Consider the following 16,512-nt stretch of genomic DNA (forward strand, 5'->3'; position numbering starts at 1 on the left):
TCTCTATAAATAAGAATTGATTCATTTTGGGAGGAAGAATTGAGAGAGACAATACAATAGGTACAATTCTGAAGAAGCACAGGGACTTAGATGCATAAGTGCATAAATCATTGGGCGTGGTAGAACAGGTTAGGAGAGTATACAGCGTCCTAGGCTTTTGTAATATACAAAAGCAAATATAAAACATGAAAGCTATGTTAAACTTGTTCAAAACATAGGTTTGCCTCAACTGGAGTACTGCATTCAGTTCTGGACACATTTAAAAGAAATGAAGGCATTAGAGAGAGAAAACTTTCAAGAGAATGGTTCCAGGGATGAGAAACTTTAATAATGTAGATATATTGGAGGAGTTGGCATTGTTTTCTTTGAAGAGAAGGTTGAGAGGAGTTTTGACAGAGGAAAAATGCTCCAAATGATGAAAGGATCAATTAAAAAAAACGCACAAATTTAAGATAATTGGCAAAGGAAGCAATGCTGACGTGAGAAAAAAACTTTTTCATGCAGCAGGTTAGGATCTGGCATGCATTGCCTGACGGTGTGGTGGCGGCAAGTTCAATTGAAGAATTTGGGTTGTTATCTGAAAAGGATGGCACAGTAGCACAGTGGCTAACACTGCTGCTTCACAGTTCCTGGGTTCGATTCCCGGCTTGGGTCACTGTCTGTGTGGAGTTTGCACATTCTCCTTGTGTCTGCGTGGGTTTCCTCCTGGTGCTCTGGTTTCCTTCCATAGTCCAAAGATGTGTGGGTTAGGTTGATTGGCCATGCTAAAATTGTCCTGAGATGTGTGGATTAGTGGGTAAATATGTGGGGGTAGGGTTTGGGTGGGATTGTAGCCAGTGCAGACTTGATGGGCCAAATAGCCTTTTTCTGTACTGTAGGGTTTCTATGGCTTCTATCAAGAACATGCAGCACTCCAGGAAGAAGGTGGGGGAATGGTACAAGGTAAAGTACTCTGATAGATAGCTGGCATAGATACAACAAGCCAAAGGACCTCTTTATCTAATGCAACAATGCTGTGAGTCTATAGGCTATGCCCAAAGAATCTGTACATCAAAGGCATTTATTATTATAGTATGGATTTATACTTTATCAATAATTGAACAAATGTCTTCCATGGTAGTTCTTGGAAGAATGGTTTAGATTTTTTCTGTACAGAAATAAGTTAAATGTCACTAATGATATTTGAGGAAATTTCCCAGTGCTGTAAATGGACTATGAACCGGGGAAGTGTGGGATATTACAAAGGAATTCAAGACCCCATGAGCTGAGGAGGGGAGATAAGAAGAGAAATTGCTATATCTTTACCCTTTCTGAGAAGTCCCATAAGTTAGACCAAAATGGTCTGGACCAGGTATGGGCAAAACAATGATCCACAATGAAACTGCCTGCTAATATTCAACATATAACCAGAAAATTGATAGCGCGATCCTGTTAGTGCATATAACATACTTGAAATATTATCTTTGTGGTTTACACGTTAAGCTCTACTTACTTGATTGATTGCATTTTATTAGCTCCCTGTCGTTGATCCCTAGCCCTGCTTCTATTGCTGCAGATTGAAGATAACGTTGACTTAAACATCACAAGCCATTTAATACAATCAAATTGAGGCTGACAGTGCTAAGAGGGCACCACTCAAAGAGCAAAATATTTTGCACAAGATCTGTAAACATGTTTAGTTTACTTACTCAAAGCCATGAGCTAAATTTGACACTTGGAACTTGATTGCTATTTACACCACCCAGTAGCCCACAATGGGCAGGAGATAAAAATTAAAAAATGGCAAACAAGTTCCCAACCTGCTGCATTTTAAATGTCTGTCACAACTTTTACAGCAGCAAATTGCGAATTGTGCCCAAGTCCTGCCTTAGTGAGACAGAACACTTCAATTAGGTTTGTACAGTGGGGAAACCTGACAGTGAATTGAAGACGAGAGTTGCTCTCTCCCGATGTCAATGCTTTTTCTTCAAGAGTACTCAATGTGAAACAAGACGGGCAGCAATGTTTATCGCCCAGGGCCCTCAGAAAGCCCTCATCCTCCCATCTTCCCAACTTGATCTCTCCTTGCTGCTCTTCCTTCCAGTTTCAAGCACCCCACCCCTCCCAAGGGGCGAACAAGTCCCCAACCTGCTGCAAGTCCCCTGCTACTTGCCAAACCTCCCTTGACTGCCAAGGACAGTCCCCAGCAGACCCTGACTCTTCTCTCCTGCTGTTGGCTTCCATGCCTGGCAGCCAACCACCCCGTCAATTTACCTGGCTGCTGGGCAGGAACTTGATGGAGAAAACAGTAATGGGGTCTTGCCATTAATATTGGGAGGACCTGTGTGTCTGTGGGACTTCCTCCCATTACAGCTCTGCCAACCAATCCTCTCTCTCCCGTATTTATAACTTGCATAAATAGGAGGGCTAATATCTATGATAACTGCTGAACAAGTAAAATGAAGGCAGTGCACTGAATAAAGGTCACTGATACAAAGCTATGCAAAGATTCTAAAGGCTTGACTAATACTGTAAATGCAATGTAGCGCATAGTTTAATTTCAGCAGAGAATAAAGGTCATAAGCAGAGGCTGAAGATCATAGAATAATAGAATCCCTACAGTGCAGAAGGAGGTCATTTGGTCCATCGAGGCCACACCAACTACAATCCCACCCAGACCCTATCCGCATAACCCCATGCATTAACCCTAGCCAGTCCCTTGACAATCCACTTAATCCATTCAGTGGAAGCCAGAGCACACAGAGGAAACACATGCAGAGAAGGGAAGAAAGTACAACCTCTGCACAGTCACCCAAGCTGGGAATCGAACCCAGGTCCCTGGCACTTTGAGACAGCAGTGCTAACCACTGCCACCGTGCCACCCTAATTGGAATGTGAACACAGGCGACATCCAGGCTGGTAGTATATTATCTACAGATTAGTATGCATTCTTATGTTTTAAAATTGAAATTAAAACATATCCACTGTATTATACCTATTTGCTTTTGTGAACTGTTTCACTTATGCTTTCATCAGTAATATGTACAAGAACATAAGGAAAGGAAATGGACATTTGGTTTATCAAAGCTCATAACTAGAGTGTTCAAACCATTCACAGTTTGAACATGCTAATACTTTTGTCTCTATTTCTGTGGTGGATCATATCAAACTTTCATTACTTGTCTGACTAAAAGTATTTGACTCAGTGCGGCATCAAGATGCCCAACATTAATGTCAATAGCAATCAAGAGGAAATTCTCCACTAGCTGAATGAATAGAGCATGAATATGCCATTCAAATCATCAAATCTTCTTTATTGAAAGTGTGCAGACTTCTCTATTATCCACTCCGCCCATTCTAATTTTGATCCATTAGTTGGATTGATACCAAGTAATATGGCTTGAACTTCAAATATCTTTCCTCATAACTCACCCTCTTTACATGTTCAAGTTTTATCTTCAAAAGCAAGCCATGCACCAAAGATAAGAACCAGACATAGAGTACTAGCAGTCGCACATGGATGGAAATGTAGTGTTAAGTGATGAAATTAGCTTAAAACAACAGGAAGCAGCACATACTTCACAAATTGAAGGAAATTTTGGAGGCAGGAAACATCTGCAACTGAAGCATCAACATTTTGTTACTCCACAATCTGTTGGAAAAAACTTTTGAAGTAATGAACAGAGATTTCTTATCATAAATGAAATATGGTTCCACTGAGACATAATACATAATCTTATTATGAACAGAATGATATGGGAATTGAACTAGGTTTCATGTCTCTTCTCAAGCCTCATTAGATGTGAAGGGATGTTGCACATCTGAAGACTTACCCAGGATCTGAACATGAGAGATTCTCATGCATTTCAACACAAATGCTCAATGAGGCTAACAGAGTTCCAGATACTGTATAATCGTTCTGTACAATCGTGTTGTTTATACAACTACAAGAAAATGAATAGACCAAGAATGTGCCACTTAAATCATCAATTTTTTCCTATGGAAAGTGTGCAAATTTCTTTATTTTCCAATCCACCCATTTAATGTTGAAGAAAGGTTGTTGCAAAGGTTCTCTCCGTCCCGTCCGTGCCGCAAAGATAAATCAGTCAAGACTCCAGAATAACCACTAAATGCCACATCCTACATTACTGATTCCTTAATTAGCGGTGATCAATTTAAGAGATAATCTGATGCTGTAAACTTTTAAAAATCCCTAATGGCTTTCACAACGGCCTTGAGAGAATCTGTGGAGCAGCGGGGGATGTCCTTCTTCGGTTGGGGATGAGAGGTATCGTCAGGCAAGAGGGGGAAGGGAGCGTTAAACATCTTTACCTAATTATGGAACATCTGACTGAGGAGTGCTTTATGTAGTTTTGAAGGGATTGTTTTTAATGCAAATTGCTGGAGGACAGAGCATCTTCTGAAAACTTGATGCTCCTTTAAGAAACCAAAACCGTGCAGTAAGTTTCTTTAAAAAGCTACAAAAATACTGCTGCAGACTTCAAAAAGCTAAGAAAGGAAATGCCTCCCAATAGAGTTGCTTTACTCTGCAAGGATGTGCATCACATCTGAAAATAACGTAGGATGCTAGAACTCTTAATCTTAAGTCACTCGGGGATACTGCTCATCACAGGTCCCTGTTAGACACTATACATTTGTTCAATTTAACCTGAACATAAAAACTACAAAGATTTGTTCACAACGATCAAGTTTGAGGCACAGTAAAGTTGCTAGTTTGCGCACTACATTTATTTTTAAATGACAAAATTAATAAATTCCATACATTATTCAATGACATATTTAAAAATCATACCATGCAGAGTAAATTGACGAGTAGAAAAATATTGTTGCAATAATCAGAAACCCTTTTAAAATCAAAGTAACTCTAACTCACTGCAGTGACATATCAAAACTGCACTGTACAATGCGCTGTACTGAAAGAAAGCTTAATCTCAGACTCCCAATAATACAAGTTCTCAATTTCAACTAATTCATCAGAATGGAACAAGGACTGGAAGGCCAGTCGATGCTGCCACATCTTTCCCCATTTCCTGCAGGCTGATTAGACAATAATATCGCCAGAGGAATGATAGCAGGTACAACAATGAATTGGCAAGAAATTTGTCATCAAAATGTTACCAAATCTTGAGAACATTTTGGAAATGTGGGAAGGTGGGAGGAAAAATGAAGCAGGCTTCATCTTTTTTGTAATTTTGATTCTAAACAATGAAACTTTTATGAAAGTATAATTGACAAAAAATGAACTAGATTAATGAAAACAATAAAGAAATTACATTTATTTAGTGCAGTGTTCCCAATGAAAATATTAATAGCCACTCACTAATTGAAAATACATGAAATGTTTAAACATTATGGTTTTATAAAATTACACAGCCTTGCTTCATCTAGTTACAGAAAGGCAGGAGAAAGAAGCCATACAATGATTAAAACAATGACTGACTAAAGAAGGCAAAGAAAGGTCAAAATCAGATAGAAGCTCAACAATTGCTAAGGAAGTGAAAAGTTCAAGGTCTGAAATCACAATACAGTAGCAAAGAGATCCACAGCTGCGTTGGTGCGCAGTAATAAAGGATCATACACAATAGGTTGGTGAATATCCTGTATACTTCAAGGAGTGGATGCGATCACGTAAGTTCATTAACTATTTGCTGCTCCCTTTAATTTACGATGATACGGAGATGCCAGTGATGGACTAGGGTTGGCACAGCAAGATACCACTCACCTGATGAAGGAGCAGCGCTCCAAAAGCTCGTGATACCAAATAAATCTGTTGGACTTTAACCTGGTGTTGTGAGACTTCTTACTGTACTTTATGATGGCAGTTTTCTCCCTATCATTAATGCAGCATCTGCCTATTCTCATGCCCCTTCCCTCCTCCCAGCACTCCCCAACTCCCATTCCATGGTCCAGTAACTGTGGGTAACAGGGTATGATAAAAGACTTTGCCGAAACCTATGAGCTCCCGATAATATGCGACAATCAGGTCTGTTATTGTTGTCTTTGGTCTGGTAAGTGGTAGTCATAGTCCTGAACTTACAAATAAGGTATAGTACATGTAGGCTCTATATAAATGCAAGCTGTGCCCATAGTAGCAGATGTATGGGAACATCATCACCTTCCAAGTCACACATCAACCCTATATGCCATCGTTACTTCCTCTTCATTGGGCCAAAATTCCTGTATTCCCTCCTGAACTACAAAGTACTTTCAACTGCACAAACTGCAGTGGTTTGAAATGGTGGCTCATCACTAACACGCTAGGGATCGGCAATAAATGCTAACCTTGCCAAGAATGCTCATATCCCCAGAACAAATAAACAAAGGAAGTCAGCAATTCAAGTTTTCCCCACTTTGCCTACAAAGTCATTAAATCTGTGAACATCTTGATTGAGTGTTGCCTTCAAAAGACACCTTGTAAACCTCTCCAGAGCTCTTATTAATGAGCCTTTGTGAGGAACACAGAATAAGAAATCAGTGAGCGATCGTCCCACAGAAACTTCAGTGCTAAAAATACGCTCGATAGAGCCACAACAACGTGAGATTTGAACCAACATTTTCTGTTTTTCCAATCACCAGCTTGCGGTCATCTTCTCATTTACTTGAGTGGATAGGAAAATCAAAGGCGCGTGAGTGCCCCAGCAGAGAACAAAACAATCTAGGTCTTGATTCTTGTTTGGAATTGTTGAATTCTTTAGGTTTGGTTATTACACTCAGAGGTCTCATGTAGTTTTCCCCGTGTCTGCATGGCTTCCCTCCAGATGCTCTGGTTTCTTTCCACAGTCCAAAAGAGGTGCACTGGCCGTGCCAAATTCTCCCTCAGTGTAACCGAACAGGAGTGTGGGGACTAGGGGATTTTCACAGTAACTTCATTACTGTGTTAATGTAAGCCTACTTGTGAAAATAATAAATAAACTGGAAACTTTAGTACCTTGTGTTATCTTTTGGTTTCTAAGATTTCTATAAATAAATCTTGGAGCAGATTTGTTTGGACGCAAGAGTCTAGTCATGCATTAGCTTTCTATCAAGGGATATGGGAGTGAGGGAGAATTTGATGATCAGCCATGCTCAAAATGACTGATGGACCAAGTTGCTGAATTGCCTCCTCCTGCTTCTATTTTCTATATTTCAATGTTTCTTTATGCTTCTGCGCTGATGGGGACACATGGTGGAGAGGCAATTTATCCTGCAGTAAGGAGTTGGCATCACACACAGTTGCTTCTGAAACTGGGGTGTGCTAATTCAGATTCAGGAGAGAAGGAAGCACCAGCAATTTGGTCTGCTTATAGAAACTGTGGTAGCTCAGTAGGGAAGACAGAAGCCACGTGGGACAGGATTTTAGCAGCAACAGTGAAGTTCTGCCAGCAGAATGAAATGACTGTGCCACCCAACAGCAATGGCTAACTTACTGCTACAAAGTCCCACAACACCTGGTTAAAGTCCAACAGGTTTGTTTATTAGCATGAGCCTTCAGAGCACTGCCCTTTTATCAGGTGAGTGGAGAGTTGGGTTCACAAACAGGGCATTTACAGACACAGACTTAGTTACAAGATAATGGTTGGAGTGCGAGTCTTTACAGGTAATCAAGTCTTTACAGCTACACATAATGTGAGCGGAGAGAGGGTTAAGCACAGGTTAAAGAGGTGTGAATTGTCTCAAGCCAGGACAGTTAGTGAGATTTTGCAAGCCCAGGCAAGTCATGGGGGTTACAGATGGCGTGACATGAACCCAAGATCCCGGTTGAGGCTGTCCTCATGCGTGCGGAACTTGGCTATCAGTTTCTGCTCACTGATTCTGTGTTGTCGTGTGTCTTGAAGGCCGCCTTGGAGAACGCTGAATGCCCTTGACTGCTGAAGTGTTCTCATATAGGAAGGGAAAACTCCTGCCTAATAATTGTTCAGTGCTGTCCATTCATCTGTTATTGTTGCATCTGCATGGTCTCATTGATTTACCATGCCTTGGGACATCCTTTCCTGCAGTGTATCAGTGTAACAATGTTGGCCGAGTTGCAAGAGTATGTACCGCATACCTGGTGGATGGTGTTCTCCTTGATGGAGATGCCTGTGTCCAAAACTTCTGGAGAGTAATACATGGTGAGTCTGTTGGTGGGATGGAACTTGTTGATGTCATTATGTAGTTGTTTCAGTGATTGTTTGCTGTGAGTCCAAATGAAAGAAAGAAAATGTCATCGATGTATCTAGTGTACAGCATCGGCTGAAGGTCCTGTGCGGTGAAGAAGTCTTGTTTGAACCTGTGCATGAAGATGTTGGCATATTGAGGTGTGAATTTGGTCCCCATGGCTGTTCAGTGAGTCTGGGTGAAGAACTGTTTGTTGAAGGTGAAGACGTTGTGGTCCAGGATGAAGCGAATGAGTTGTAAATTACTTCTGGAACTTGGCAGTTGTCGGCGTTGAGTACTGAGGCAGCTGCAGCAATGCCATCGTCGTGGGGGATGCTGATCTAGAGTGCCAAGACATCCATTGTGACAAGGAGTGCTCCTGGTTCAACTGCTCCATGTGTGCTGAGTTTCTGTAGGAAGTCCATAGTGTAGCAACAGAAGCTAAGGGTTCTTGGCACGATGGGTTTCAGGATGCCCTCAACGTAGAAGGAGAGGTTTTCACACAGGTTCCCATTGCCTGATTCGATGGGATGGCCAGGTGGCCTTGTGTATCTTTGGGAGGCAGTAGAGATCTCCAATATGGGGAGTACGTGGGATGAGTGCACACAGGGTGCTCTGAAGGTCCGGGTCAAAGTCTTGATCAGTCTGTTCAGTTGGGTGTGGATCTGCGGGTAACTGTCTGCAGTGTTCCTCATTGTTCAGTTGTTTGTACACTTCCTTGCAGTAATCCATTCTGTTCAGTATGACGATGGCCCCTCCTTTGTCTGCTGGTTTGATGACAATGTTGTGGTTGGTCTTGAGAACATGAATGGCGTTGCATTGTGCTTGGGTGCCTTTCGGGCTGTCTTGTGAGTGTGGCTAATGAATCTGGCATTGATGCACCGCTTGATGGCTTGGGCATACATGTCGAGGCGAGGGCAGCGGCCTTCCGGAGGGGTCCAATTCGACTCTTTCCTCTTTGGTTGCTGCACTGTGGATCTCTCCCTCGGCTGTTCTGGTTCATTCGCTGTCTCATTGGGTTCGCTGTTGGCCTCTTGGGGTTTGTGGAAGAACTCCCACCGTCTCATTCGCCTGATCAATTCCTCTCTGTCTGCTGTGAGACTGATGGGGTCCATTTTGGTGGTGGGACAGAAGTTGAGCCCTTGGCTGAGAACTTCGATTTCGTCTGGTTGAAGAGTGTAGTCTGACAAGCACTCCAAAAGTTTGTGCTACCAAATTAATCTGTTGGACTTTAACCTGGTGTTGTGAGACTTCTTACTGTGTTTACCCCAGTCCAACGCCGGCACCTCCACATCACAACTTACTGGTAGCAGCTGCAGGACTGTTGACCAAGTAAGTTTGATGGTCCTGCCTCTCTGAGCTGCTGGCAAATCGGAGTGTTGGCAGCTCAACAGCACCGCTGATAGAGGTGGCTGCTGCCAAGGTGGCAGAGAGCACCCTCAGAAGCTACATAAGCTTTCTTTTAATGTGTCAAGGTCAGGCAGGCAGACCTAGACCCTCTGGGCAATCACTGAGAGACTGCCTTGATGTATCTGGCGATCTTCCCTCACAGCAGAGGGCAATCCAGGCAGCAGGGAGGTAAAATTACCCTTAATGGGTCAGCTATTTGGATTGACTGGCTGCCACCCTCCAGTCAGTGGACGGCTAAGTTGCTGCCATTCTGGGAATGTTCCATGCCGGTGGGAAGACATTCAGACTTTAGACACCTTTTCCATTTGACAAACTCTCCCGCCTCCCAGCCCGTCTGCTAAAGTCCTGGCCATGGTATGGAACACTTAAACTCACACTTGTAAGGAACTAAGTTTGTGACATACTGCTGACTTAGCACAGGACTGCCATACTCACATGGATCGATCACGTACCTGCTGTCATGTGATGGATAGGGGTGGCGATGTTGATATCTTGAAGATGCTCAAGAGTCTCAGTGTGAAACAAGCGAAGAGCCGACCCAGAACTGAAGGCGATCCAGACTCCGACACCAGCCACAGCCATGTGCGAGATCAACATCCCTTCTTCCTGATGGGCTTCAAACTGATGCTGAAAATGTGAAAGGAGCAAGGATTGTAAATAAAAACAAATTCAATAATAATCAGTCAAAAGAAGTTAAATCCCAGGTCCAGTAGCTTGGTGCTAAAACAACGCCTGGCTAACAAAAACGTGAATTTTTGTACTGCCTTTGATATAGCTTAAAATCCTCAGTGTAATAAAAACAGGGATGACACGGGGCACAGTGGTTAGCACTGCTGCCTCACAGCGCCAGGGACCTGGGTCCAATTCAGGCCTTGGGTCGCTATGTGGAGTTTGCACATTCTCCCCATGTCTCCGTGGGTTTCCTCTGTGTGCTCCTGTTTCCTCCCACAGTCCAAAGATGTGTGCATTCGGTTGATTGACCGTGCTAAATTGACCCTTAGTGTCAGGGGGATTTGGAGGGTAAATACATGAGTAGGGCCTGGATAGGATTGTGGGTACAGACTCGATGGGCCCAGATGGTCTCTTTCTGCACTGTAGGGATTCTACGGATTCCATGAAGATAAGAAAGCAAAAGGCGGGAGATACAAGGAAGGGTGACAACAAGGTTGGTCAAAGAAGAGGTTTTTAAGGATGTTGTTAAAGAAGATGAAGGACGTGAAGCAATATTCTCCAGCTGATTTCTGAATTCTTTTAATTCTGGCCTCTCATACATCCCCAATTTTAATCACTATAATCAGGCAGGAGGTTCTAAGCTCTGGAATTCTCTCCCTCTTGTTCTTCAATGCTTCTCTATTTTCCTTTCCTCTTTTTAACACATTCCTTAAAACTTTTATTTACCTGGCCTGAATCTCTGTATGTGGCTCAGTGTCAGATCTTAGTCTGATTCAGTCTCTGGTGCCTTGGAATGCTTTACAACATCAAATATTTTTTACAGATTCGAATATTTATTGTTGTTGAAATGGGGAGATTTAGGATGGGGCCTTGTGGGATGCAAGCAGGTCTATGAATGCTGGAGCTAATGCTGGCATTTGTAATTGGAACTCCTTGGACATGCCCACTGGGTGTGTGCCCAGTCCTTGATTGGAACAGGGGATGAAGAATAGCATGCTCTGACTTTTTTTCTTGGGGAATAGAACAGCCACATCAAGCAACTCGTTTCTGAAAACCTAGGCAAAACTACTGTGAAACTTCAAGGCCGTCACAAATAGAGAGGTCCTCTGGAAATCAGTATCTGCTCATAAATGAAGACACTCACTGTATGGTTAGTACTTGAGTAAAACTTACATTTGTGAAATATTAGCTACATGAGGTAATCGTAACTAGGCTTGAGATTCAACCTCAAGTATCTTAAGCACTTCAAGGAGCACTGCCAAGAAAATATGAGAGTCAACCAAGTCACGCATTTATGTAGCATTTATACATGGATAATTAAATGTTGTCCTTGTACGCTGACCTGTAAAAAATAACCTGACTGCAATAATAGCACATTAACTACAATCTCCAGTTCATCAGTTTATTATTGCTGTTTTAACAATTCCCTTCCTGGGGAAACTCTTCAACTAGAAAAGTTTGGCAGTAAAACAAGTGTATGGCACCATAATGTAAATTCTATTCAATTTTCCCAAATTCCAAGTGGCATTGAAAATATACAGAACTGTTCTTCATCTCCAAATGAAATCTGCCAGAATTGTGACAGCCAATCAGCATCAGATATCAGCTCTCCTCCTCCAGATTAGAAAGGATAATAGCTTGCATTTGTGAGCAATTAGACATTGCAACCTTGACAAGCTCAATTTGACTGCCTCCTTCGTCAGTGGACAAGACTCCCACAGCACGAGCAAGACAGCTTACTCAGAGCGATGTGCTCATCTTCAGCTAATTATTATTGAGTAAACTAGGTTGGGGCATTTTATTTTTGGTTCAGTTTGGACCATAACTGGTTCCAAAATATTAGCTGTTATGTAAGCACTGTTACTGGTTTTGAGCACTAGAGCAGATTCCAACATGGATACAACAGATCAGTGGTTACACTACTGCACAGGTTATCAAGTGGGATGGAATAATAATCTAGAGAACAAGAATTCAGATCAGCTTGCAAATTTTGAATTAAGTTTTAAAAAGTTGGTATCAATAAAGCAACTACGAAGCTATGTTGTAAAAAATTACTGAAGTAATGTTCTTCGCGGAAGAAATCCTCTTGTCTTTACCCAGTCTAGCCAAGATATGACTTCTGGAACGGTTCTGAAGAAAGGTCACTTGCCCTGAAACATTAACTCTGTTTCTCTACGCAAGGATATTTTGGCCTTGGAGGGAGTGCAGAGGAGGTTTACTAGGCTGATACTGGAGTTGAGGGAGTTGAGCTATGAGGAGAGGCTGAATAAACTAGGCTTGTACTCGTTAGAGTTTAGAAAAATGAGGGGAGATCTCATTGAGACATATAAGATGATGAATGGGATGGATAGGATAGAGGTGGAGAGACTCTTCCCGCTCAGAAAGGACAGTAGGACTAGGGGGCACAGCCTCAAGACAAAGGGGGGGCGGTTTAGAACGGAGTTGAGGAGGAACTTCTTCACTCAAAGGGTGGTGAATCTCTGGAATTCTCTGCCTGTTGAGCTGGTGGAGGCTGCCTCGCTAAATATTTTTAAGACGCAGGTTGATGGGTTTTTGATAAGCGAGGGGATTAAGGGTTATGGGGAGAGGGCGGGAAAGTGGAACTGAGCCACAACAGATCAGCCATGATCTTATTGAATGGCGGGGCAGGCTCGAAGGGCTAGATGGCCTACTCCTGCTCCTATTTCTTATGTTCTTATGTTCTCTCCATGGATACTGCCTGATCTGCTGGGTATTTTCAGCATTTATTTTTACTTCAGCGTGGAGAATTCCCTGAACTAGGGATAGACAATAAATGTGATGCTCATGCCCCATGAATACATTTTTAAAAAATTCAGAGTAAGCTGCACTGCAGGGGAGTGGGAAATTATGCTGATGTAAGCCTCACTTACACTACAGATATCCTGAGATTATATCGGTATTCTGATAATGTCTTTCTTGATGCACATTAAAAAAGCCATTTTGATTTTTAACTTCTATACTGTAATAAACAGAGTATTTCTTTTTAAAAAGAAAATGTGTCATTTCTAACACCCCAAACACTGGCAGTTGACCTCCTCCTCCCTTTATATAATTATGGTCAACTTCAAAAACCCTGACAAGCAATCTTCAGTTACTTACTGTAGCCACTGCAAGATTTGCTTGGATACCCCCATATGTTCCAGTAATGAGAACAATCTGTGGTGCTGCATCATCTACGTAAATGTAATTACTGCTTTTGAAGTAGTAAAGTCAGTTTCCTGATTTAAAGTTTGAGACTGTCTCTCTACTGGGGTCTTTGATGGATTCCAACAAAAACATTGCTTCAGTATTGGCAGTGAGGGTTTCACAATTCATTATCTGACAGGAACAAACACCGTACGAAGTGATAGTTACACAACACCATCTTACTGAAAGGCAAACAGTGCTATCTTTGTTTTCAGTCAATTAAAGTAAAAGCATGAGCAATTCACAGCTACACAGTTACCATGGAGTAGTCAAGCATCAACCTGCACTTGCACACTGATTTGAATTAAATGGTCAGGGGATAGATTGTAAAATACTTTTGAGGCATCGCAATGTTGAGCTGCATTAAAAAGAAATGCCAATTCACGTAGTTATTTCACGTGGAGTTTGTTGCTATAATCTACGACTGAAATCAGGCTCCTCTCATGGCTCCTCAGAGGCCTCAGGCAGTTTTCACTCTGGTAAATGTGCAAGAAAAGGCCAGGGGAGTGGATGTGAATGAAGGACATTCCCTGCTGGATCAGCTAGAGCGGCACGGTGGCGCAATGGCTAGCACAGCTTCCTCACAGTGCCAGGCATCCAGTTTCCATTCCTGGTGCGGGTAACTGTGTGGAGTTTGCACATTTTCCCAGTGTCTACATGTGTTTCCGCCGGTTGCTCTGGCTTCCTCCCACAGTCTTAAAGACCTGCTGGTTAGGTTGATTGGCCACGCTAAATTCTCCCTCAGTGTACCCGAATAGGGCCGGAGAATGGCGACTAGGGGATTTTCACAGTAACTTATTACTGCAATATTAACCTGATACTAATAAGTAAACTTTAAACCATGCCTGAGGCTGAAATAATGTGGTATAGTTTCTCCCTTGAAATCATCAGTACTTCCAGAAGGAAGTGGAAATTGGGTTAGTAGCTTTAGAAGATTGATGCACATTATGAAAAATAACTTTGATGCAATAAGAGTGTTGCTGACAAGACCAGAATTTGTTGCCCATCTTTAACTGATCTTGAACTAGTTAGTTTTGCTAGGCTATTTCATAAGAGTCAACCACATTGCAATGGTCTGTTGTCACACATGTAGACCAGACTGGGTAAGGATGGCAGATGAGTGAACCAGATGGGTTTTTAACAACAATCAAAGTTGCGTCCTTTAAAGCTTCAGGGACATCTCCCTGTCTCTTCCTCAACTTTCTCCTGAACTGCAAGTACTTTCCTAACCATGCAGCTGGAATCCAAACTCCATGTGGCCCAACCCACTGCTACTACCTCCTCTGGATAAAATTTCATCTGAATTAATAAATAATTGCCTCAAAAAAGAACACTTTTACTATGAAAATATTGCCCTCTTCATACTCTGACATTCACAACTTTTGGACCCAGCCTTTCCCTTCCCTGTACATATTCAAACATCTCTCACATCTCCATCTTTAAAAAGGGTAACAAGACTGATCTGGGTTAAGGGGATGTTTTTGTCACTAGTGTGAAAGATAGTTGGGGACAATTGTTAGGGATGCAATATAATTGTTTGGATAAAAAGGGCCATCTCGGTTGGGGGGGGCCCAATATGACTCAAATAAAAGGTTACGTCTAGAAAAAGATCTAATTGAAATTCTTGAAGAGGTTATGAACATGCCAAATAAAGAAAGATTATTTAGGCTTCCATAAAACTTTTGATAAATTGTTACACAAGAAGCTTCTCTACAAGATCAAGGCCTCTGGAATTAGTAGTAATATACTGAGCTGGATTAAGAATTGCCAGGATGCAAGTAAAAAGAAGTTACAAATGGATTCAGACCTGTTTGGAGACTGGCCAACAGCGGTGTCCAGTAGGGATCAGTATTGGGATTGCTAGCTCCTTACTATTTTTACCAGTGATCTGGATGGTATGTGATATGAAGATCAATGTAGGTGTTGGTTCTGTAGACAATGTTTCACTGCTTCAGGTAAATCTTAATGAGGTAGAAGAATGGGCTCTTGGATAAGTGCAATGCCATGCATATTGATTCACAAGGTATCAGACTTCTGTCAGACTAGGGAGTCTTTCCATGTCTGTCATTGTTTATATGTTTGTAACAGTGAAGCCCGTAATTCTTTACTTGAATAATTATTTTTAATAAAAGGACCTCACATACAGAATTTTATTTCTTTCTCAGTCGCAAAGCCAATGCGCAGAATGGACAGGGCAAGCCCTTACTCCAGCAAATTGTTTGCTCCAAACACCAATTCAAATTCATTCTGAATCCAATTCATGGTCCCCAGAAAAGAGACATACTGGATCCAAGCTGACACGAGCAGTCATTGCACCTGATCTCATGCTTGATCTTAGCCCAAAAAGCCGAGAAGCATCCTTTTGCTAACGCACTCCAAGGCAAAACTGATGGACGGGTCAGAACCCCACTTGTGTTGCTGTTAACAAACTTGCCAAGTCATAACTGCACACTTCAGTTATGTGGAGAGATTGTTCTATTCATCCAGGGGATGCGAATTGTCATTGGAAAGGGCAAGATTCTATCGCCATCTCTAATTGCCCTTTAGAAGGTTAGGATGAAATTTAAGGGAGGTGTTCAAAATGGCTAATATTTTTAAATAAGGTGCAACTGTTTCTAGTTCAGAAAGGTCAGCAAACTGAGGGCATTGATTAAGATAACTGGCAAAAGAACCAGGGACAACATGTGGGAAAGAAGTTATGAATCTAGTTGTTATAATTTGGAATGTGCTGCCTGATATGGCAACGGAAACAGGTAACTTCCAAAAGTGAACATAAGAACATGAGAAATAGGAGCAGAAGTAGGCCATCTAGCCCTTCGAGCCTGCCCCACCATTCAATAAGATCATGGCTGATCTGAAGTGGATCAGTTCCACTTTCCCCATAACCCTTAATTCCCTTGTCTATCAAAAACCTATCTACCTAGACTTAAATATATTCAGCGAGGTAGCCTCCACCACTTCAACGGGCAGAGAATTCCAGAGATTCACCATCTTTGAGTGAAGAACTTCCTCCTCAACTCCGATCTAAACTGCCCCCCACCCCCTTATCTTGAGGCTGTGCCCTCTAGTCCTGCTATCCTTTCTAAGCGGGAACAATCTCTCTACCTC

At 42.1% G+C, this 16,512-nt stretch overlaps 1 protein-coding gene across 2 annotated transcripts in view; it reads right to left on the reverse strand.

Annotated features, from left to right (window-relative positions):
- Nucleotides 1–16,512, reverse strand: part of arhgef10 (Rho guanine nucleotide exchange factor (GEF) 10) — a 284,795-nt gene that overhangs the window by 17,152 nt on the left and 251,131 nt on the right. For both annotated transcript variants that reach the window (XM_080192046.1, XM_080192045.1), the window contains one exon: nt 9,978–10,152. In XM_080192046.1, the coding sequence (XP_080048172.1) occupies nt 9,978–10,152 (175 nt within the window). The remainder of the gene's footprint in view (nt 1–9,977; nt 10,153–16,512) is intronic.

This window comes from Carcharhinus amblyrhynchos, chromosome 7, assembly GCF_965287045.1.
Source record: "Carcharhinus amblyrhynchos chromosome 7, sCarAmb.v2.hapA, whole genome shotgun sequence".
In the NCBI taxonomy this organism is placed as follows: Eukaryota; Metazoa; Chordata; class Chondrichthyes; order Carcharhiniformes; family Carcharhinidae; genus Carcharhinus; species Carcharhinus amblyrhynchos.